Source organism: Opisthocomus hoazin, chromosome 3 (genome assembly GCF_030867145.1).
Source record: "Opisthocomus hoazin isolate bOpiHoa1 chromosome 3, bOpiHoa1.hap1, whole genome shotgun sequence".
Classification (NCBI taxonomy): Eukaryota; Metazoa; Chordata; class Aves; order Opisthocomiformes; family Opisthocomidae; genus Opisthocomus; species Opisthocomus hoazin.
The window spans coordinates 81,871,435-81,897,179 of record NC_134416.1 but is presented as its reverse complement, the minus strand read 5'-3'; the positions used below and the strand labels follow the sequence as shown (position 1 = coordinate 81,897,179).

General features: G+C 42.1%; 1 protein-coding gene across 4 annotated transcripts in view; it reads right to left on the bottom strand.

The window, feature by feature from the left end:
- ADCY2 (adenylate cyclase 2) overlaps nucleotides 1-12,851 on the bottom strand; it is a 228,633-nt gene extending 215,782 nt beyond the window's left edge. For all 4 annotated transcript variants that reach the window (XM_075416786.1, XM_075416787.1, XM_075416789.1 and 1 more), the window contains exon 1: nucleotides 12,551-12,851. In XM_075416786.1, the coding sequence (XP_075272901.1) occupies nucleotides 12,551-12,781 (231 nt within the window). In that variant the 5' untranslated portion in view covers nucleotides 12,782-12,851. The remainder of the gene's footprint in view (nucleotides 1-12,550) is intronic.
- Between the last annotated feature and the right edge of the window lie 12,894 nt (nucleotides 12,852-25,745).

The following is a 25,745-nucleotide window of genomic DNA, read 5'->3' as shown; positions in this document are numbered from 1 at the left end:
ACCAATGTAGGAGAATCAACAAATAGCATAAAATCCCTATGAACCAAAAAAATAGACTGAACAGCAAAGGCTTATCAAAATAAATGACCTAGAGGACTGGCCATCCAACCAGGACAGTAACCATTTGAGATTCTATGAAATGCAGAGATAAGAAAGACTATCAAAGAAGAAAACACAACAGGACCAGGGATATTTCAGTGTCTCCCAGCTAGACTGGCTAAGGATCGAAACCGCAGATGGAAGCTGAGACCACTGTCTATGTCTCATGCACGACTGAAAAACAAAACAAACAGGCAAACAAGCAAACAAGTAAATAAAAAACCACACATACAAAGAAAGAGAAACACTCAATCTGATCTCAAGAAGTGGAAAGAAACTGGTTCGGAAAATATAACTGTTGAGGAGCTACTTTATAACAATGACAAAGCTTGTTAAGCAAACAAATGAAAAACAAAAGCCAAACACTAAAATCGAAATGGGGATCTAGCAGTTTACAGATTAAAATCTTTGTTGGTGACCTGAAGACACTATAAAACTCAAGAGGCACAGGCCAAAATCTAATCAATTCCCAAAAACAACTTGGGAAAGACCAAAACCTAACCAGAATGAACAGCCTAGCAAGGAAGCTTCTAAAAACTATCTTAAAAAAAATTTTAAAAAACCTGAAAGGGGCTATTAAAAAGGATCATAAAATTTATCAGGATTAATATAAAGACCCTAAAATTCAGGCCAAGAAAAGACCCTGAGAAATCATTTTTAAGAGTATAAAAATAAGTAGTAAATTCTTTTTTAACCTTAATCAGGAGATGGCACCTTGCTAAAGGACTTCTAAGCAAACAGATGATGCAGGTATTAAAAAGAACAGTTAGAGAAGAGGAGACTGTAACAGAAAGGGGTTTTTTTTCGTATCTGAGTTCAGCGTGGGCTAATTCTCATTCCAGAATGTTCTGTACAGGGGGAACACATCACAAGTTCTGTCTCAAATTGAAGTACTGGTATAAGGAACTACAGACAAAAGCAGGAACATGAAACGTAAAAAGAATCATGACAAGTGGATAGGGTTCACAAGAAAGGGCCAATGGAACTCAAGGAGAAAGAGCTAAAACTGTAGTAACACGTAACCTCCACCCAGAAGTGCCCCAGTATTCAAAGACAGGAATGTGATGTGATGCCAGTCTCTCCTGGGATCCCTCTCAAAGACTAAGGGAAGTACCAGTAGGTTTGGTATCTATCCTGGGAGAATTTGTTAAAAACAAAGGTCCTAAAGTGCCAACGGAAGTCATCCGGAATGCTAGGGTCTATGTTGTTCAGCATATCCATAAACAATTTGGGAAAATGAGCGAAGAACAACCTAACAAAGATGAGGGCCAACTATGAAGAATTACAGCAGGATCTCATAATAGTCACTAATGAGCAAGAAAATGGCAGATGAATTTCAGTGGATATGTATGTGAAGTGACACAGCTCAGACAAAACAATCCTAATCCTATGAACATGACAACAGGCTCTTGGTTGACTATTAACACTTAGAAATGGAGATATTTGGTGTTTATCATAGGTAGAACCATGAAAACATAACTTCGGTGCTCACTAGCAGTCAAAAAACAACACAAAATACAGAACATAACAAAAAGAATAAACAAGAGAGAACATCATGATGCCACCTCAATGTACAACGAACACCGTAAACCATTCTGGTCCTACCACCACCATTTCCAAATTAATAAAAAAGAAGTAGAAAAGATAGGTTTCCAAGGATGGCCAAAGCTGCAACATAGTGGCTAGATACTGATGCAGTAACGTGGTTTTAGGGTTTCTCCTCTCTGCATGGAGTGAGCACAACCATCCTTTGATACAGCTTTCTTTAAAGGTAGTGTCCATCTCAGACCAACAGGCAACCACCTTCACATGACCTGCCTGCATGCAGATGCATAGCCAGGGTACCCCAAGAACCTGTGACCATTCCCACTGTATCGTCTGCCATAGGACAGAGGACAGACACCTACCTCTGCCAAAAACATAATTAGCAGAATCAGGGTGTGTGTGCTTGTGTATTTTCTATACATAAAATATGCCCTATGCAAACCCCATGCACCCAACCTGAATGGTGAGCCACTTTTCCTATTTCTTTATACATCCTCATTTGCCACATTGGCAGTTTTCTCTCCCTTGATTTCTTTTCCATCGATTTGTATCCTCTCATCTTGTTAACTACATGTCATATAAAATCTATCAGTGCATACAACCCTATCTAATAAGCTGGAGTTCAGAGTGTCCACGGTGGGTCAGGGAACATGAATGGGACTGTCATGCCTCTCAGTCATCCAGCACCATCTCAATCTTCTCTCAGGCTGGCAATTGTCAAGAGCAGCTCTACTTTAAGACATTTAACAGCCTATGAAAAGCAAGGTGGTTCAACCTAGTTACTAGTGGCTACAACACTCAGCTGGTGCACTTATAAAATTGTCCTACCCAATGACACTAGCTGGCAGCCACAGAAGATAAAGTATGTCCCAGAGAGCAACAACAATTAATTACATTCTGCTCCCTGAAGTGTCTCCTTCAGAAAATGGCTGAGACATTACACAGCAAAGCGAGCAAAAGTTTGTACTTTGATGAAACTAATTATTTCAGGCTCCAGAGCTAATTAGCACCTACTCCTATCATTTAGATTATTGCAAATGTAGTGATCAACATAACCTTCTTGCATGCTTTATTATACGTGTCGTGGTTCTGAATTCCTCCACAAATGTGGCTTAATAAGTCGGATTAGCTTGCTTTTCCGACTTTCTCAAAATCCTTCCTCCTCTATTTATCAAAATAATCTTAAAGAAACTCTACAATAAATGCAGAATCCCAGAATGTGGATACATGAAGATGAATTGAGTAAAACGCTTCTAAAAAAATGTATGCTTTGCAGTTAAATATATTCAGAATATGTAATCATTGAAAGAGCCCCATCAGTTAAACATTATGGATAATACCTTGCTTCACAGGACTCAAAGACATGTTTTTCAGATTAACTGCACTGTAATACACATTAAAAACGAAATTATGGCCTTCCTTATACCCATGTAGACCTTTGGAAGTCAGAAATACTGAAGTACTCATTCGATTATTTAAGCTGTTTAATACTGACAGATACATAATTTGCCTGTCACTTTTAAAACAAAGCTAAAAGGTGGCTCTCCCTCACCACTTATTCCTGACATAATAACTTGAGAATCTGGATGTAATCAAGAAAAAATATCAAGATGGAACATGCTTAAAAGTACAGATCACAAAGTTTGAACCAGGGAGCACATGAGTTTCAGCACATGAAGAAACAGAGCTCATTTTCGAGGTCTGTTTAATGAAGAAAAATGTAAGCTTAGGCTTGTTGCTCTACTGGATCTTTTAAAAATACATTTTACAAGAATATTCCACAGATTTAACTTATCAGCATAAGCTAACATGAAAAATAGTTTTAATATTGAGAAGTCACTACTGTCATTGTGTAATTACTTTTCAAGTTTTTCCTAAGGTTTTCTAATTACTTACCAAATACAGTTCTTATTATTTCAGAAAAGGTTCTTAAAGTTTACTCCCCTAAGGACACTCTCCACACTCTCATACAACTCTCAGTTCAACTGACTTCAAACCAAAGAGACATCTTACTTCATTTTTGTTTCCATGATCAGGCTCACGTTCTGCAATGGGTATTACTTCCATAATGAAAAAAATTCAGATAAAGGTAACCATATTAACTTACATTTGAAATATAACTGTGCCAAATAAGAGCTCTATAAAGGAGCAAAACTTCAGACACATTCATAGCGAATAGAGCAAAAGAGATTCTGCAAATCCAGGCATTTCTATTTAGTGTCAGCTGAGGGCTCATTTAACCAGTACTGTTACCCCATTTCATTAAGGCACAGGTCACAAAATATTAAAAATCAAAGACACCAAAACCAATCTGGTAAATTGTTTTAGTGTTAAACAGATGTCGCATCACTTGAAGAGGCATCTAAAATCCCACCAGCTATCAGTCGGGTTTGGAAATTGCCTGGACTCACTGGGGCAGAAAACAAGCCAAAGTAGGAGACAACGGCCACTTTCTGGCACAAGCTAGGGAGGTGCCAGTAGGGATTACAGGACTAGCTACTGGTCTGCACAACCTACCACCTCCTGGGTCTTGACCAGAGTAGACTGCACTAAGCCCACTGTTCCACTAGAAAAGACCACCACAGTGGGCTGCATCAAAGAAAGGGAAACTATCCATCGGCCAGGGTATACAAAGCAAGAGGAGTGACTTATGAGGAGCGGCTGAGAGAAATGGGGTTGTTCAGTCTGGACATCTGGAAAAAAGGAGGCTCAGTGGATACCTTGTGGCTCTCTACAACTACCTGAAAGGTGGCTGTAGTAAGGTGGGTGCTGGTCTCTTTTCCCAAGTAACAAGCAACAGGATGAGAGGAAATGTCCCCAAGTTGTGCCAAGGGAGGTTTAGATTGGATATCAGGAAAAATTTCTTCACCAAAAGGGTTGTCAAGCACTGGAACTGGCTGCCCAGGGAAACAGTTGAGTCACTGTCCCTGGAGGTATTTAAAAGACATGTAGATGTGCCATTTAAGGACAAGGTTTAGTGGTGGACTTGGCAGTGTTAGGTTCACAGTTAGACTCGATGATCTTAAGGGTCTTTTCCAATGTAAATGATTCTACTATTCTGTAAGCGTGGGAGTACTAGCAAGCCGGTGCTGAGCCAAGTTCAAAGAGCATCTCTTTTCCTAACAGGAGAAACTAGCTATCTCCAGCCTGAATTCAGTCATGCTGGAAAAGGAGCTGGGGGATCTAATCTTCCCAAGATTTTCCTGCATGGCTGATCAAAGTACTGGCACATTGCAGACATGGATGGGGAAATTCTGCCTGGAATGGAAGGGTAGCAATCCCACTTACGCAGTCAGTGGACAGGTCCACTGTGCATGCCGTAGCATTTGGGGTCTTTAAGAGAACCCACAGCACACAGTTCAACTGCCTCAGGAAGCAGGTGGAAAAAGCAAGTTCTAACCACTTTTGCAAACCCAAGCGAGTGGCTCTGAAAAGCCATCAGTCCACACTGGATCTCATGGGACTATCTAATGATCAGACACCAGATTGGTTGCACCTCAAACTATAAGGGAAACACATCTGGACCAAAGCACATCTTACCCTGGCTGCCCTCCAAAGCACATTCTGAGCATACAGTCAGAAGCCATTGCTTCTGTACTCTGGAGAACATCACCCAGGTTAAAGCAACTTCAAAACTAGAATCATGTATGGTGGAAGACAACAGACCTGAGGGCAAGGCTGAGAAGCCAGTGGTGATAGGTCTTGCTTTCTCCGCTTCTCCCAGACACAAGCCTGAAACAGGTCCTCATCAGGAACAGCAAGGGACTTTTATATCACGTAGGCACCACTAAGAACAAGAGTTCTCTTTAGAGACAAGAAATAAAGAAAATGTTTCTATATAGGTTGGAAAAACAGACAACTAGAAGAATAAGTGTAGAGACAGCCTCACACTCCCCTGCACAGATGGTGCAATAGTCCCTTGAATTTTCAGCGTCATCTGAGTAAGGTTTAATGTCCAGAGGCTGCTTATTCAAGATATAAAAATAAAGAATTTGGAGAAGAAAAGGTGTGAAGCCATTTTTTTTCAACAGGATCAGGAGTGATGCTCAAAGCAAAAAAGAGAAGGCAGGGAAAAGGGGCAGAATTGTGCTAATTCACTTATTTCAGCGTCCAGATCCCCGAAACCAGAAGTTTTATCTGTTGGCATCTTCTCATCATCACATATCAACAGGGCTTGAGCTGACTCAGTTCTTTCTGAAATATGCGGAAGCCACTGTGGTAGCACTTAGCTTGTCTGGGATCACAGCTTGGCTATGACTGGGAACGTAGGCACAGGGTGAACCACTATAGGTATTCAGTTAGACTTTGTTCCCATGATGCTGGCATGTCCAGCCGCTGAAGAGATTTGCAGATCACTTCTGTCTGTGTTAAATGTCTGTGCTGCCATCAGCTTGGAGGAACGCAGGGTTCAGTCTTGAAGACTCCAGTGTCTTCAACCATTCTAACAAGGAGAAGTTTTCTCATCCACAGCCTAAACGTAAGCACCGTGATCTCTGGCTGATGTCCTTAACATAGGAGACCTCTTGAAGGCTCAACCAAAGAAACCTGTTTGCCAATTTTATGAGAGTTTTAAGATCCCCACAAATGGGTCACATTTCGTCATCTACAGCAAGGAACTTGAAACCAATTTAAAACATTTTAAGCAAGATAAGCAGACAGGTATTCACAGTTCGTGGCAGACCCACTATGAAGTTACCAATGCACGATTTGTGAATCCACATACCTGGCTTGATGCTGATACAGACAGCAGACAAGGGTAGGCCAATCCATCATCTGTCTTATTTCCATTGCACCTCAGTAAATAACAGCTCTAGTTGGTATGTTATTTGTCATTTTTGTCAGCTGCAGTAATGATTGGTTTTGTGGATCCACCGTTTTGAGTCACAATTTGTGACATTAAATAAGCCTTCCATTGCCAGGGTATCCACAAAACTTCAATTTATTAAGATTACAGTTCAAGGCTAAGTATTTTTCCAACATAGCCATACCTATGGTTTTATCCAGGTCTTATTCTTATTCAGCACTCAGGTTATTCAATATAATGGATGAAACAGAGGTATGCAAAGTGAGGTTGCCACCGGCACCTCATTATCTTGACAGCATTATGTTTCCATGCTTGTTAGGGACTGGAAAATGAGACAAGCTCGTAGCAGCATTAAAGGCAACCACAGATATACTGGGAGTGTCATTAGCAAATGAAACAAGAAGAGGCCCAGACTGATACAGTACCAAGGAACAAAACCACACAAAGCTAGGCAATTCCTGTTTCAGACAGGGAGATGCAGCAATCTTTACATGCCTGACTAAAGAGATAATGCTGGCTACAGAACTCATGCTCAGACAACCAAAGATACTACTGGAAGGAACTTTTGGCGGGGATGGCAATATCCTAAGACTGTATCAAATAGCCAGCAACTATAGCTGCCAAATAGCCACCAACTGTAGCTGGAAGAATATTTTGTAATATTATGGTGCCCAGAGTCAAGAAAAAAAATAGAAACATGGGATTTCCTCATGAAACATTTTAACAGGGGATTTGGAAGCAGAACTGTATGCTCAATTATAGCTGCAATTATGGAAAGAAAAGACATTATAAATACACTAATGTTTGTTTTGAATTCTTCCTCATCTTGCTAGTAGCAATAATCTGGCAGAATGAGTTTAAGAAGAGGTAGGATACCTCCTGGGGACAACCACAGCATCAAGCATGCAAACAACCCTTTCTCTGCTTGTCCTTCATTGAGTGAGTGTTTTCCTCGTTCATTACCTTTGCTGTGACTTAGCTTTCTTTTTTGGGAAATGGATATGCTGGAGTTTGAAAAAACTGTAGCAGATGCCTCGGCTTACTTTCAGCCTGCAAGGATTCCAAGGAAAGCTTTCAGACCTTGGGCTTTGGGAAGACAGTTGGTAGTCCTGAACCTCTTGAAAGGTTTAAACTACACATGGCTTATCTCAAAAGATTTCTTAAAATTGAGAGGACAAGTGAACTTAGAATATGGCTGTGAACTTACAATACAGCTGTATCATTCTACACAATTAGATTATAACAGAGCATCTCATGCATAGGGATGTAACACCACCACAAAATCAGTGTGGTGACCTTTTGGTGTGGATGGATGAATTTTTCAGATCCAGAGTACTGATGAGAAACTTAAGAGAAGAAACCCTTCTGCAGACACCTTGAGACACTGCAATGAGAATGATGAAACTTGTCTTCCAAAGCTACATTTTCCACATAGACTTAAAGACTTTTCCCCCTCCATTTCAGGATGAGATTCTGATCATGGAAAACTGGAAGGGTTTGGCTGATGTCCAGTTTTCACCAGAAGCAGCAAGGATTTCTTTCAGGCAGAGTAAGACCACTTCGAGGGAGGGAGAATTTGCTGTCCATTCTGACCAAGGGCCCAAAGAAATGGCACTCCCCAGTTCAAGCCCCAGGAAGCTTATGGGACTCTTCTGATTCTCTTTTCTTTGTGCAGAGACAGTTCTTTGCCAGCCAGGTTGGCAGCTAAAAAGTGTTAATCAGCTCCTTCAGAACGAGGCAGCTACCCTGGCTTCCATTGCAGGATCAGCTGAAGGTAAATTCAGTCAGGCTGATGCCAGAAAACCAGTTCCTGCAGAATATACATCTGCCGTGTTCCAGTTTCACCTCCCTAGTTAATTGTACTCCCTATTGAAGAACGATTGCCTACTTCCACTTTTGCTACAGAAGGTATTTGGGCAGGTCAGTGATGCAGATGTGAGGCCAACCTTTAGTTTCTTGTGTTTATGAATCAGTAACAAGGTTCAGGAATCATAACTGAGCCTACCAGCATGTTTGTGAACTTTTCAGGAACTTCAAAGAAGTGTTTGGGTGAGATCATCACAGACTATCATCAGGCAGCTAAAGCAAAACCATCTCATGGTCTTTTAGAAGAGGGAAGGAATCAGAATGCCACATTGTAGAAGCACTTTTCACTCAACACATGCTCCACTTGGCCAATGATACCATCAAGAATAATGCAGCTCCACACCAACAAACGCCAGCACATCTACAATCACATCTTAGGAGGCGTACAAGGTCACATGTAGCAGCAAGGATTCTGGAGACAGATAAGGACCACATACTAGTGTTAAAGGCAAACACTGCACAGCAGGCTTGAAGTCTTTGAGCAAGGGCCAGCCTAAAAGAAAACACACATGTATCTGGCAGAAGATTGGTGGACCTTGAGTTTTGGGCAAAGGGACAGAAATAAGATCTTGGCAGACTTAAGTCTTCCCCCACTTAGACCACAAGGTCCTTACCTGTACTAAATGATTCCGATATACCTGAACTGCAGCTTTTTATAGAAGCCTGTATCTATGGACAGGGTACTCTTTATGTCTAGAAAATAGATGGGTAAAGCAAAGTTATGGCTTTCCAATAAACTGTACAATTTGGGCATCATCCCTGTTTTCAGCCAGAGTTTTGTTTAACCACAGAAGAAATCAAACATTACAGCTGCAGGTATTTCAGATACACTCACATTTCACATTATGAATTTTAAAATGACTTTTTTTTTTTCTCCTACAAATTGCAGTTGTAATAGATATGCTCTGGACAGAGACAAAACGGTTCTAGATACCACTAAAAATGGTCACAACTTTTTAGTACTATAAAGGGAGAGGGGGGCAAATAATGAGTTTGTCCTACATATTATATTGAAAGAACAAGATAATAACCAGACAAAAAATGAAGCTGACCTCTGGCATTTCTAAGCACTGGAAGGCTTTCACAGGTTTGGGAAAATAATTTACTCTCTATCGATTAAAGCAGCAGCTAAACACAGATGACTGATCTCATTTTGGCAGTTTTCAGTTCACGCCAGGTACAGAGAAATACAGAGGATACTTTGACACAGGAAATTCAAAGGCTGACACTATCACTACATTATTTAGAAGTCCAAGCTGTGAATGGTCATCTTTCAAGCAGACTCTAGGAGTCTTCTATTTAGTGTTTGAGGAGACAGAGTGCTTAATTCCAAAGGTCGAAATCACAATATTTTTCTGAAACAAACAAAAGCAAAATCTCCCAAGAAACCTCTCTCAGTAACAATAGCAGTACGTTGTCTGGAAGAAAAGTAATCGGATTTCCAGGCACACTTTCTAAGTAATCTTGTTTACTGTAATTTTGCAACAGCTTTTATAAATTTTCCATCTGAAATCAGGAAGGCTACAGCTGGTATTCTGACAGGTTGAAATAGCTGAGTAAAGTGGAATACATCCCTGTGTGCTTGGCTGTGTTTGGGAACGTTTAAGAAACCATTGCCAAAAAAAAAAGGCAACTCAGACATCACAGTGATATATTGTAACAACCAAATAAAAAATTAAAATAGAAGGAAAGCCTCTCACTTAGATTGGTTTCAGGGGTTTTTTTTAAGAAAGCCTAAAAGATAAAAGTAGTTCATGTCTCACAAGTATCCAATTCTTCTGAACAATGTCCGATCCCACGTTCCGCGTTCTAAGCTGTTCTTTGGAGTACAAGCGAGAAATACGAATCGAGTGTTACGGTAAGTCTTTTCAGAGTTTTGTTTCCACAACAGGGCTGAGTAACTTTCAGTAAAATCTCAACCGCTTGGTACGAAATCTAAAGGAAACAACTGTGAAGAAAGATTTCCTTCAACTTCAAATGCACAGCACAGACCTACACACAACTATCCCACTTCACTTCCATCACGCCTCCTTTACAAAATTAAATCTTCTGTCAAAACAATCGCATACGTACTGGCTGTGCAAAATAAAAACAAGGATATTAATATTGGCTCTTGTGGCTCAGACACTCATAACTGCTTGCCCCTTTTATATCATCAGACACAAAAAAAAACACGACTAAGATTCCACAGCTGTATAAAAAGAGTGTTCTTTATTCAGGTGCGGGAGAAACAGATCTAAACCTTCAGGAATATTTGAAGCATAAACACAACCAGAGCTAGACTATAATAAAACGCTTTTAGGTGAAACTCTGGGCAGGGCTCCAGAGGATTTTGCCCAACATCCTGTGGCTGGAAGTCTGTATAGGCAAGCTTTCTCTCTGCCTGAATTTACTTTCATCCGCTGACTGGAAACTTCAAGGATGAACCCCACCTCTCTCTCCACTCACCCGTCCAGTTGTTAGTCACAGGAAGATAAAGGCTCTGGAAAAATGGCTTTAAAAGCATTTTTTTTCCTCTTCCGGTATGTCTGGAATTCCAAATGTAGACTGAACTATAAAATTCACTCTTTCTCAAGTAGTAATGCCTGGTGAGATTCGGCCAGCTCATAGTTTTGTTTCCATAACTTTCAGCAGTCCATCGGTCTGGGCCCAGTGTTATGCCACCGTTGTTACCGTGAATGATTTACCTCAAGAAATGGAATTAGGAAAACAAGCATGTGCAACTTGCAAACAAGCTGTAGATCATGACTGAAAGGTACAAAATTTAATGCTAAACACTGTCAAGCCCAAGTTCTACCGCCTTGCCTGTAGGCGAGTATCGTGTGCGTCTCCACACCTAACTACGCCTTAGCCTCGATACCTGATGGACTTCCATTTCCATCACTGGTCCCTTCAGCCCTGACGGACAAGCACCCAAGACAACAGACCAGAATGGGATAAGATATTGAACCTGCACTCTGTACACAGAGCTCCAAAACTGAAACATTTAGGCAGTAAACAACTGAATTATAAGGCATCATCATTGCTGGCCTCACATTTGCTTTTTTACAACTCTTCTGTGTTTAGTAGGAATGGCACTTAAAGAATTCAAAAAACATTTAATAATACAAACGCTAAAAGGAAATAAACCAGCAATTGACTCTAAGTTCAGCTAATCCTGCAACCAGTTCCTGTAGTTTTTAAGACAAAAGTTTGGTTGTAACAAGCAAGAAAGGAGATTTCTCTGTCTGTTTCAGCAAACACTGTTCTGTGCAGCGCCTCTAGAAGCTAATCCATTAGGTTATACTAACCCACTCATCCACGCTCTTAGACTTCAGTAGCTCGATTCAGTAAACATTAAGCTTTCCAGAGGACCGTCAGAAGAATTTATTTTTAAAATTTTATTTTATTTAAAAAAAAGAAAGATAAAAAGGCTGAGACCCCTGAAATCCCCGTTCCTTGGTTCAGAAGTACACAGTAAGGCAGACAGTCTGCCTCTAACCGCTGACAGCAGGGAAACTCCGCGAGGAGCAAGAATTTTACCGCCCTCTGCAGCTCTTCCCTCGCCTTCCACGCAAGGGCAAAACGGCACCGGTCTCCGGGCAAGACGAGCTGACAGCGGCTGCCGCCGGCCGCTGTGAGACGTTTTTCCTTGGGGGGGGGGGGGGGGGGAGGTTGGGAGCCCCGCGGCGGGTGCGCAGCAGAGGTACCCGCCCGACCAAACTTCACCTCCCCGAAAGACCAAGGCTGCGCTGCCCCAGAAGCTTTCTTGTCAAAATGGGTCGAACGCGAGAAAACGGTGCGGGGACACACACACACACACACACACAAGCAGGGAACGGCCCCTGCTCCCTTGCCGTGAAAATGTTGCTCCGGATAGTGGTACGGACCGCGTTTCTGCGCGGCGGTCTGAACCCCGCCACCGCGGGGCCCTCACGGCCGAGCTGCCAGCGGTGCGGGGAGCGGCGCCGGCGAACTCCGCCCGCCAGCCCCGCCGCGCTGCCCGGCCCGGCGCTCGCCCCGCCGCCGCCTCGGAGCAGCGCGCGGCAAAGTTCGGGCGGGGGTCCCCGGGCCCCGCCGCCGCCCGCCGCCAACTTTTCCTCCGCAGGAGCGGCACCCCCGGCGCTCGCCCGCCCCGTCCCGCCCGGCCTGGCCCGGCCCGGCTAGGCTCGGCGGAGGGAGCGGAGGTGCCGGCCGGGGCGGCGGCGGCGGGGATGCCGGGCGGCGCGGGTCCCGGAGCGGGAGCGCGTCCCTTACCAGCCCGGAGGCGAAGAAGACGGCGAGCAAGGCCAGGCAGGCGCCCATGACGATGAGGAGCAGGAAGACGATGAGCGGGTGCTGCTGGCTCATGCAGTAGTAGGACTCGTAGAGCCAGTCCCGGGAGCGGGACTGCTCGCCGCCAGACCCGCAGCCGCCGCCGCCCGCCGGCTCTGCCCGCTCCAGCAGGTAGCGGCGTCTCCTCCTCATCATCATCGCCTCTCGCCACATCGGGTAGAGCCCGCGCAACTCCCTCCGCGCCGCCGCCGCCGCCGCTGCAGGAGGAGGCGGCCGGGGAGTGGAGCGGGGCGCGCTCCCGCGCGGGAGGCGGAGAGGAGGAGCCGCGGCGGCGGCGGCGGCGGCGGCGGTGGGGGCATGGCGCCGCCAGCCCGGGGCTCGGTGCGCCTCCGGGAAGCGGCACCCCGCACGCACATGGCTCGCCGGGCTCCCCTCCGGGCGTGGGGGAGGGAGGCGCGCTCCTCCTCGCCTGGGAGGGGAGCGGGGTGGGGGAGTGGGCGCCCGGAGCGAGCGCCCGAGGGCGGCGGGAGCGGGAGGCGGCTCCGCGGGGCACCGTGAGAGCGGCCGCTGCCCTCCGCCCGGCCGGGAGATGCCCGAGGGGCAGCGCTCCCCGGCCCGGGAGGTCTCGCCGCCCTCGGAGGGCCCCGCTGCTCCCGCAGGTGCCTCTCCCGACGGCGGCGGGGGGCCGGGGGACGCGCCGTCACCTGTCCCCGCGGCCCCGGCGCTACCGGCCCCCCCCCGCCCCCGGAGGGGACTCCGCGGCCGGGCGGCCCCCGGGCCCCCCGCGCCTTCCCCCTGTGCGGGGCAAAGGGGTTTGGAAACAGCTTTGGAGCTTGGCAGGTCTGCCTCGCCGGGACCCTTTCTTTCCCATAGGCGCAATCTCCTATTTAAAAATCGTGCCTCAATTTCTGTCAAAACCGGGCATTCCAGTTAGGAAGCAGCATGAAGTAAATTTTCACCGGCTTGCCTTCTTCTGAAGGACTTAGTTATTCCTAACAAAGCAGGCACTCGAAACAAACCGGAATATTGATTGGTTTTCCTCACAAAGGAGGCACTTCAAACAAACTGGACGTGTAATTCTGCAAAGTTACATATCTGTCATGCACAGCGTTTTCGGGTCAAAGCTGCGTAAGCCCATGCGCACGGCTCTCCCTCCCCAGCCCGCCGCCTCACTGGATGTCCCTCCCGGCAGGACAAATCCCTCCTAGCCCTCACTGACCCATTCTCCAGCCCCTGCTCTTGCTTTGCCCCATCCTTTGTCTCCCAGCGGATGCAGGGATGGGTAAGCTCTCCAGGGAGAGCAAGGGACCAAAGTGACGTGGATGTTGCTGAGCCTAAACATCCCAAAGGTGGCTTCTGGTGACTGCAGCAACGCCAGGAGCAAGAAGGACTTGGGTGTACGACAGTACTACAGAAGGTGAAGATTTGGGGCTAGCATAAGTGGTGACAAGTGAGAGATTTAGAGCAGAGGGCTAATTATTAGCCCAGTGGAATAGAAGGCAGGTGGGTAGGATGATACGGACCAAAACTGCCCCTTAACACCTAATGTTGCCTTCTTTCTCTGCCACTGTTGACGTTTTTATCCAGAAGAAGTAGTACATCAACCAGCAGTGTAACAAAGCCAAGAAACCTATAGTAGATAGAGCTCAGAAGCCCTGTCTGTACACTTATACTTCTTGGATTCCTCGGGCTTGAAACAAGGATGAAGCCTGATCTTCCCTGCCCCCTGTTCCTCCCAGCTGGCTGACAGAGAGAAAAGCTCCTTGGCTTTCACTCTTCCTTCCCCTGAAGTGCTTGCTGGGGCAGAAGGAACAGATGAGGAAGAAGTGGAAACTTGCATCTGCGCCCACTGTTCTGGGAGCGAGAGGGCGAAAAACTCTCAGAAGCGGCAATGGTAAGATTGAAGGATGAACACAAATCTATGTGGGGAGAACATTCTGGCAGAATTAATTGCCGGGAAGGAGTTAGTAGAGGTGGGTGTGAGAATTTTTGCAACATGAAAAGGCTTTACTTGCAGTCACTTCAAGAATTGTGGAGTTGGCCACCCTCACTGTCACATACACATATATGAGTGGGATAAGCAAGGGGAGTTTAAAAAAAAATCAAGAGGCAAACCAGAAATGCAATATAAAACTTCTTTTAAAAGCATATGGCAGTATTTGGGATTTGAAGGCATCTGAGTTTTGATCTCTCAAGGATGGGAAGACCACTATCACGTACGTGCTTGTTTAAAATACAAGAATAATTACATGATTCTATACGGACTTGTAAAAGATCAGAACAGGCAAAATGCAGCATGTTCTCTGTTCTGTGTATACAACAACCATCCCCCCAAAAGTACTTGAAACTTACACAGTAGGCTAACATTGATGGTACTGGTAGTCTTTCTTCCCCCAGCCGGTTCTGCCTTTATAGCTTTCTACCACTTTCCGCCTATCAGAGCTTGAACAGAAAAGGCCATTCTGAAGAGTGTACTATGATGATGATGTCATATTTCTTCTTTCAGTAAGATCTTATGCCTGTAACAGCTAATTCCTCATTATATTAGTCTCATGCAATTTCTCAGGAAATAAAATTATAGTTCCACAGCAAGAACTTGATTAACCCAAAGGTTGCTAAGTGGTATCTCGTGCCTTTCCAGAAAGATGAGTTCAGCGTGACTCTCTTCTGAAAGACCAGACATAACGTGCTTCAACAGCTGTGCAAGTGGAAGTACCATTTGACTCTGTGTTTTCTTGCCCACCTGATGGACTCACCCCCTCTACTTTCTATCTCTCCAAACCAGAAACCTGCATCTTTCAATTCGTTCTTCAAACTCCCAGCCAGGAACATCCCACACCTTAAATGTCTAGAACCCCCATCAGTCCTTAGAGCAGATCTACGGTGAGAGGCAAAGGTCCAGTGAAAAAAAAATACCATACTGTCATATAATTAACAACTGCACCAGTCTATATATGGACAAGGTAGTTAAAGCTGCACAGTACCTAAATCCAAATTTCACCTTCTACTTTGAATGCTCTAGTTTTTAACTAACATATTAACACTTCAGGATATATTTAATTAAATGAACATTATTACAGTCAAATGACAATTATGTCATTGCTAATGTTCAAATGCCATGTGTTTTTAGAGACCAATTTCCCCAGGTAGCCTAAAATATACATCCTTACTTGGCTCCACCTGAAAGTTTGCTGTGCTCAGGGAAAAGGAAGGTACAATGAATTCTATAATCTATGGTTGAAAAGCAAAGAACTTTCAGAAAAAAACTCTCTGTGTGTTCCGCCTTATTTCTCAAAAAGGAGGAAAAAGCAAAGCTAGCACTTATGATTGTCAGAAACTCTCCACTGTGTGTACCCTTGGGACTCCAACAACGTGAAGAATTTGTTCCTTGAGCAGCTGATGTCTAAGCATCTGCCATACCCCTCTGGAAAAGCGAAACAACACAGAACAAAAGGTTGATCTCCACAGCTGCTTGTCAAAGCGACCATGCACCATGCCAGAGGCTCTACGCTTTTCAGTAGGAGGTTGATTAACCCAGAGAACTTCTGTCTGGATCATCTCCAGAGGACCCTTCCAACCTCAACTATTCTGTGAATCTGCAATATCACAGCTTATTACTAGTGTCAAGGGATCTGTGATATGTCCTAGGGAGAGCTAAACAGGAATAGCAGATAGAGGAGAACCTCCTGTTCCCTACGTTGATCTCTTTGCCACTTGGGCTCGATCAACCTTCATCATCCCTTTCCTTCATCTTTCCTTCCCTGTTGTCTTCTCTATGTGGGTGTTCTGGTCAGGGATGCAGACTAGCTCTCAGCAGAGGGAGAAGAGAGAGAGATCCTTTGCTCTCAGCTACTCTAGTCAGCTCTAGGACATCCCTAGCCATGAGAAATAAATTGTAAGGAAGACATGCTGAATGCCACAGTACTGCAACAGAGCAATCACTCAAAAGAGCCATAGCAATCGGCCTGAGCAAAATACACCACTCACAAGTCCATTGATGGCCAGATTCCCCTCCTCAGCAGCTGGACACCAAAGTTGCTGAGAAGAGCAAACCCATCGCTGTAGTCTTGACTCTGTGCTGCCACTGCGCATGTCCATCAGGCTACCTCATGCTGAGCTGTGACTGCAGGGCAAGTTGTCCTTCCAGTAAGGTTATACCCAGCTGCCGGCTGAACTGCGCTTCCAGAGCTTGGCTGTGGCGGCATGGCTGAAGACAGGTCAACAAGCCCTGCTTAGTGTTGCTCTTGGGGGACACCAACCCGTGAGCCATCCCTGTTGTGAGAGCAATACATCAGTACATCTGGCTTGTCCACAATTGTAGAAGGGGGGATTAAATTTTGTACAGGGGGCCTGGCACTCCCTGTGACCTTGAAACCCATGGGCTGAGAAACGGTAAATCTGCATAGGCAATTATTTAACAACATTAACTTCTCCATCAGGGACACACAACATTTATTACTGAATTTGTCTGGGATCATTTTACTGAGTTGCGTAATCAGGACTTGGTCTCTCAAGCCTTATAACTGCAGCTATGTGCTACTGTTGCTCTTCAAAAAATAATGACAGAATTTCCTACAGAAATATATTTGATTTCACACTTCCAGAACCTGGTAAAATTCACTTTTGATTTAAATACAGGCTTACTTGAGGTGTTTAACATGATTATTTAAGGTGCTAAATTATGGTCTGACTGATCTATAATTCTTTGTGTTCTTTTACTTTTCTTTCTCCCCCTTTTTGAAGCTAGTGTCTAACTTTGGGCCTTACTCAGCCTCCATAAACTTTTAAGAGTAATTAATAAAAAGTTCTGAGGTTACTGAGGAAACTACTCAAGCTCCAGATGATCTGAAAATACCCCAGTAGTCTCCTTTCTTCCTTGTTTTTGTCACAGATGAGAACTACATCGGTCTTCTAACCATAGAGATTTCTTTTATTAAAGATTGAAGCAAAACATAGATCAGTATTTTAGACATTTTGGTACCAGCTATTATTAGCTGAATAGTGGTCAACTACTGCCACAGTGTCCTTTCAAAAAGCATGGTGTGAATGGAAAATTATCCATAAGTGCATTAGTTTTCTCTCTGCTTGTCCCTTGCCCTTTCTTATTTTGATCATGTTGCTCTTTGTACTTACTGTTATAGTTTGACTTGGTTTCCAAATTCTGCACTGTATCATACTTCTCCAATTTCAAGGCATTAGCCTCCAATTATACACTTCCTAATCTTTCATATTGGGACAGTCCGCACTTATGCAAACTTAGCAGTATTACTTAGGAAACCATCTATTCTTCCAGACAACTTGTTTTTAGGTAGGAGATCTAGGGAAGGTGAGAGGAAAGGAATAAAACTCTTCAGAAATTTAAAACTGCTCAGGCAGTTTTATAAATTCCAGATTAACTGGACAAACGTAAGACCAGTACTGCAGGCAGCTTAGGAAAGACCTGTTCAATATACAAATACAGTCAAAACACTTTTACCGCATTAGAATGCATAAAGAATAGGATTATGAATAATTCAGAACATTATTCTTTATTCTCATTCAGTTGGGGCAAATGATCTTCCTGTTATTTTAATTGATTAAAAAGGATACCGATTTCCTGAATACAGGGCAAGACCATTGATTCGAAGACCACTGACTCACACAACATAATCTACGTATTCTGCCTGCAAAAAGGCAGGCATGTATATGCTGAAATTATTTTGTTTGTAGACATTTTATTATATCTTTACTGCATCTACACAATCCACTGAAAGTAAACAAAAATGCACCTAAGGCAAAACTGTAACTATGCAACCCTTCAAAATTATTGCAATGATCAAATCTGATACATGGTGCTTACTGACCTATACAGATTAATCAGGTTGACTCACGCTACACAACAGAAACTTACAAACCTAAATGTAAAATGAGCAGTTAAAATAAATAAATACATGTAGATGCATTCATGCCAAAGTAAACCAAATTCATATGTGTGTTAAAAGCCCTTTTTGCAAAATCTCTGTCATTGATTCAGTTTTTATCTCAGTAGCTTTCATAATTATTTTAAAGGAAGCCCCCTCCTAACAGGGGCTGCAAATGATAATGCAAATTAATGGTACGATCCTGCAAAATTCAAGATATAATCGCAGTTCTGCAAAAGCTGAACAGCAAGCAAAAGCTTATACATTTTACCTCCAGAACTTCTATGAGACTTTTTCAAAACTCAGAATTAGTGAAATAAGATTTTGCAAGACAGAATCACCAGCATTTGTCCTAAATGAAACATTTCCTGCTGTTAATTTTATAGTCTTATTGTATCCAAGAAAGTGAATCTGGGCTCATGTTTTTATAATTTTTGTGCTGTTCTTTATTTAATGGCCATTAGTCACTATTTTGCTGAGACCAAGAAAGGAATACTCTAGGAAATGTTATCAAATATTTCAATTGAGTTGGACTTAAGCACAAAGCTACAGAAGAGTTGAACATCCATCCATACTTGAAATCAGGTAAATTTTGACCATATTTTTCCCCCTTGCCAGAGCTGTACTGTCTCTCCTATTCCTGCAGAGGTCCTGCATTTCTTCCTTTCCTTCTCCACAGCTTCATCATGTTCTGACAGACAAATACCACATGCTCCCTTTGGGGATGGAGCTGGCATTGCTTGCTTTCAAATAGACCTCTGCTGAGGTACTTAGTGACCTTAGTAAAAATGTGTTAACCACAGATGCCTTCCAGAATCGCGTGAAGCAGTACGAGGTAATGGTTTCAGCTGCATATTTGATAAGAGCACCCAGTTGACAGCAGAAAGTTGTAAGAATTAGTAATGTTCCAGGATGCAAGTTTGGGGAGTTCTGCCAAGAGGAATGGATCCCAAGATCTTGGAGAAATTTTTATTCTGGAGCAAGGCAGGAGGGACTGAACTGCTACTGAGGACAAGAGGTCAGTGTGGTCATGAAATTCAGTGGTATTGGATGAGTTGTAGACTGGGATGCTGGGATTTGGGAGGCTGGAGTGATTTTCTAAAGGGAGGCTTTGGCTATGTGTGCTGAGTCAGGTCCTGGCATGGTGTCACACCTTAAACATAGAGATTGTAGATTGAAAGCACAGCTTAATCCTGCTGCAGCTACTGCTAAGGAACGGGGAACAGTAGAGCAAATGCCACTGACAAATGCAGCCTAGCCTCCCTAGTGAAGCCTACTTCACATTGGGAAAGTTCCTCTAAAGCATGTGAGGATTACGTGTTGTTTTGGAGAAAAGGTATTGATGTTAATCAACAAAATATTCCAACTTCAGAAGTCTCCTTCACATCAGTTGATTGATATACAACTGGGTACTGCTGATCTGTGTTTGGAACAGAAACTAATAAATGGCTGCTATAGCAATGTCTCAGATATTTGAGTACCATCTTATCACTAAGTCTTTATGTAAATTTTTCCATTTTTTGAGATCAAGATCTCAAAAACTGAAGTAGCAGAGATCTATCCATTTCACAGCAGCTTTCTGACTTCTTTGCGCTGAAAGAAAATTCACAGAATCACAGAACAGTTGAGGCTGGAAAGGACCGCTGAAGTTTGTCTAGTCCGACCATGTCACTCAAACTAGGGTCAACTGGAGCAGGTTGCTCAGGACCGTGTCCAGCTGAGTTTTGAATACCTCCGAGCATGGAGACTCCCCACCTGCCCAGGGCAACCTGTTCCAATGTTTGATCACCCTTACTGTAAAAAAGCTTTTTCTAAACAAAATTTGTTCTCTTACATGTTGTGCTCATTGCCTCTTGTCCTTTCACTGAGCAGGACTAAGAGCCTGTGTCCATCTTCTCTGCTCCCTGCCCCCATCTGGTATCTATACACTCTGTTAAGATCCCTCTTGAAGCTTCTCTCCTCCAAACTAAGCAGCCTTGACCTTTCCTTGTAAGGCAGATCTGCCAATTGCTTTATCAACTTCATGATCCTACACTGGACTCACTCCAGTATGTCCATGTCTCTCTTGTACTGAGAAGCCCAGAAGTGGACCTCACACTCAGATGTGTCTAATCTGTGCTGAGAAGAGGGGAAGAATCATGTCCCTGAACGTGCTGGCAACGTTCTTTCTAATGCAGCCCAGTAGGCTGTTGACCTTCTTTACCACAAGGGCACACTGATGTTTTATGTTCAACTTGTCCACCAGGACCCCTCAGTCCTTTTCTACCAAGCTGCTTTCCAGACTGCTCATAGTATCACATATCAGGTAAAGACCTACATGTTCTTAAATCCTGGTGCACCCTCGTAAGTGTCCTTATTGATTGGTAGTATTATGGTAGGATTAAAAAGAATTTGCAATGTATTTTTATTTTTTTCTTTTAATTCCTGAGCTTTCATTAGGTATGATTACTAAATTTCACATATGTTTTACCTCATATAGTTATGAAAGCATTTCCGAGTTCTGAAAATACTTTGTGATTTCTAGGAAAGAAAAGTAGCACAAAAATGAAGACATTCGTTCCTACTTATATGAGGTTGAACCGTTTTCCACAGGTTTTTCAGTAAACACTTGGCATAACACAGTGCTTTTCTATTCCTTGTCGATATCTAGTACATGAATGGCACAAGGTTTATCTGACCAGCACTACATGTTTTTTTTTAAAGATACACATGCTGATCAATTAGTAACTGATTTTGGTGTCGTGCATATTTTTATTCAAAGTAGGTCTCAGTTATAATGATCAAAGATTCTTGTTTTAATAGGCAACTATTTAGAACTTACATGACTGTACTAAGTATTTTCTATGATACATTAAAAGTTACAGTGGTCAATCTCACAGCCCCAAAAAAGCATCTAGTAAATGAGGTTTTTAGGTTAAAAACAGAATATCTTGATCATACATTTTATACTGTCACTCTCATGCTTCTCAGATGCATGTTTACTGGATGTATTGGTTATTTACGTTGTCACTGGGAAACTACCCATGCTAGTTTGAAACAACCACTTAATGAACTGCTCTTGAAACCATGCTAATTACATGAACAGTTGACTATTGTGATTAGATTGTGCTTACTGCAGTAAATTATGTGTAATAGCTGTCACTACACTAGTATAACAGAATATTTCTACACCACCTCATTTTCACTTTTAGGACACAGCCAGTGATTCCTGAACGAAGAAATTGTAGACTTTTGTGTACAAGGTAGTTCTAAATAATACACAGGGGGAAAAAAACCCTAGCAATTGTGTTATTGTGTATGTTCATGTATCAATACCCCACAACTTGATTGCTCTGCACAGTTCCCATCTCAAAAAAAAAAAAAGGTATTGAGCATGAAAAGGTATGGAAAAGGATGATCATCCCAGCTGGAGGAGAGACTTAATGGAACAGGATTCTATTCAAAAGAGGATATATCCTCCCATTCGGATTGAAACTTATGAAATATGAAAGATGTAAGGGCAGTGAATAGAGAATGGCTATTCATTATTTTCTGTAATGCAAAAAATAACACACACCTGGTAAAACTGTTATATGGCAGGCTTAAAGCAAAGAAGCATTTCTTTTTAGAACATCCATGGAAACTAAGTAGTTAAACCAGGGGGAGTATTATACTATACATGACCCGTTCGTATATGCCTTCTCTAATCTTCACTACCGATAGGCAGGAACTTGTGCAAGACAGTATGGACAGTCTTAAGATTTTATCCTTGTGGGAAAGAGGTAAGAATTAGTCATAACTAATTATGGCAGTTGTCATAAAAATTATCTCGTTCTTGTATTTTATTATAAAATCCTGCTTCATTATAAGCTCTTGACATCATATCTGCTATATGGAGTTAAACTAAACTTCCTTGTAGGTCTCTGACTGCAAAAAAAACCCAAGAGTTTACTTTTGATCATAAAAGACTAAATTTTTTTGTGATGCCAGTAATTTAGCTATTGACATGATTTTTCACTAGCAATGTGTTTTCTTACACATGCATTTAAAAGTGTGTGATCATCCAGTAGTGGGGTGGTGTATGGTCATACTGGCCATATACTTATTTATTCAAAACAAAGTAGCATCTAAAATTCATATGCAGCTAAAGGCAGCAAAATAAACATAACAAATGTGATAGAGAAATATTTTAAGTATGTAAAGTATGGACAAGACTATATCAAACACGAGTTAAAATCAAATTTGAGGTTTTGGAAAGGAAATAGAACTTGTAGAGCAAGTCACTACATTTAAAGATAGGGTAGAAAGGGTCACAGAAAAAAGAAATAAGTAGACTCAAGAATAAAGAACAAGCAACAGCTTGATGACAGCTATAGGAAACCAGTTAAGGATCAATATGAAACTTGGAACATTAGTCCAAAGTCCAGCATCAGTCTCCTACTGAGGCTGAAGTCAAAAGAGGGCAATAGACTGATGAAGAAATACAAGAGAATGCTTACATGACTTTGCAGAGAACACTGAAAGACAGCTGTGACAGTGGTGTGGGAGTATTTGGGAAAGTTATCAACATACAGAGAAAATGAAAAGAATTATAAGGTAATCTAATAAAGAGTAAAATTATGATAAAATCTTCTGGCTATGAAAAATATCCAATTATAAAACAATTAAGAGAGTGCTTTAAATAGATCCTTCATAGTGAAGCAGATATTAAAAAAAACCACAAAAAGTAAATAAAAAATAGGCCATTTTCAAGGCAGCTCAGATATTTAGAAAAGAGTAAAATTTCTAAGTATAAGTTTAAGTACAAGTACAAATTTCAAAAGGCAATCAGAGTTCCCAGGAGCAAAGCACGAATTGTTCATAATTGTGATGCTGAAATACTAAAAGCAAGAAGAAAAAAATCTAGTGTAATCTTATCTAATTCATAAACTGATTGTGTTGGTCTGCAAATTTAAAAATATCCAAAGGAATGGAGAATAACTTGCTTAATTTAAAAAAAAAAAAACAACTATTGCAATGATTTGTAGCTGTGAAACTATGAAACCCTGAATTTGCTATTGCTCTGTACTTTTACATTTTAAACAGGAGAGAAATGCAGTAGTTCTCTGGATCTGTGAAAAGCTGATCCTTTTAAAATTCAGCATGTTCCATTCATTGACTGCTTGGGAAAAGAAGTAAAATCTGTAAAAGCTGCACAAGTATTTTGATTAAGAAAGGTCATAGTTATACATTATGAGGTTGTAGTGAGATCAGTACTTGTTTTGTCTGCTATCAATACCTAATTAAGATAGGGAACTGTTTTTCTTCCACTCCCTTTGAAGTAGCCATGCATGTGTGCCTTTCATTACCAAATTCACAGATCTGGTAGGAAATAATGGCTTGCACCAGATTTTTTTTTTGTAAGACTAATGGTCTTTGGTACTATAGAAAAAGACAGAGGATACAGTATAACAGAAAAGAGGACTTAAACATGCTGTTCTTCCACAGACCCTGTTTGATGTTAACCTTATTTATTTTATTAGACTCATTTATTTTATTAGGGTTTAGTAGGGAGAACTGGAAAACCTTTCAGACGCGTGTTTCGTTTAAACCGGTTTTCAGGTCTGAATCAAAAGCTGTAGAATTTATATTAAATATTGATTGGAGAAATTGTCCTGATTTAAATGAGATATTTCCTTATATTGTGTATAAGCAATGTGTGGAACTCTTTGCTGAAGGGTGCTCTAAATGCTAAATCTTTCAAATAGCAACTTTAGAAAGTCGTGGGATGATGGGTGGAATCTGCTGGTGACTATTCGGCTCAGAAACAACTTTCATTTCAGAAAGTTCCTGAACAATTGCTTTTTACAGCCACAAACTACTGAAGGCTGAAAGGGGAGTCAGGGGAGGTGTCACTACACATTTTGTCCAATTTTTATACACCTTCCTTATGTAGCCTGATGGCGTAGCCCATCTGGTATTTTAACCTGGTTTTAAGCGTAGCTACAAAAATAAATACATGAAAAGTTGCTTTTGCTCTCTGATTGTATGATTACTGTCCAGGTTGTTGCAGCTGTAACAGCAAAACTGCTCAGCTTCCAGGTCTCTGCTGCCTGTCTTGTAGTTTTAAGCTTGTTTTATATGTGGTGTTGCCTAACTTGTTTTAGCTTAGTTTTTGCTTAGCTTTGTTCAACTGTGTAGTTCTGCTTCTAAAGGAATCATGGCAATAAGATGTATCAAATCTAAGTAACCATAATATAATTAATCCTGGTGAAATTAGGAAACATGAAAAAATAACTGAGCAAATCCAAGGAACGATGCTTCAACACTGTATTCCTCTTTGCTGGACACTGACAACTTATAAACAACCCACTGGACAGGTGAGAGCTTAAAGGGCAGATAATGTTGATTTTAATATATTACTAATAACCTTTAATAGAATTAAGAAATTTGGATTAAAAGTGGTAGAGTTGTTGTAAATGGACTAAAAATAAGTGGTTGTTATATTTGATTAGTCTGTTACTGCATTACACTAGCAGTAAAGTCCAGTCACAGATCTCCACATAAGGTGTGGTCTCTTTGTTAACGGCCATGCACTTCTGCACACAACACTAAGCATCTGCTACTGGCCACTGTTTGAGATAGGTTCCCAGGATGGGTGGACCTCTGATCCCACTCAGTAGGACCTTTATTAAGAAGACACTTTGAGAGAATTGTCTCAGTGAGTGCCCAAACTATTCTCCTAGAACCATTTCAAAGCTTTCTTATCTTGGACAGCAGCAATCTGCACACATTATAATGCTCCTGCTATTAGAAGCTCCTGCTATTATAATTTGAGTTTCTGGAGTGTTTCAGAAATCTTGGAGGATAGTCATTAAGACTGGTAATAGAAAACAGATGTCTTTTCAACAAACAGATCAGGTGATGCAATTTAAGTTCTCACCCACGCTGTACTCGTATCCAAAACCCGAACTGTATAAAAACTGCAGTTAAATTCAGTAGTAAATAAACATAATTTAAAACTGAGTTGCAAAGCCATTCCCTTTCCCTCTTTTACTTTTTCTAGAGAATTACCAGCAAATTAACTGGCAAATCAAAAATCCCCAGCCCTTATTCAGAGAAGGTGAACCCATTCAGATGTAGAAAAAGATCTTCCTTCAAAACTGAGCAGATGACTTTTGGCCAGTCAAGGAGGACTATGTTGTCCAAGAAGATTTCAGATCAGGTATTCCTTTCACCCTTCTCCCCTCTGATTTCTGTATAGAAATTGCATAAGCACAGTTACAACACAACAGGAAGTCTTTCTTCTCTAAAAAAGA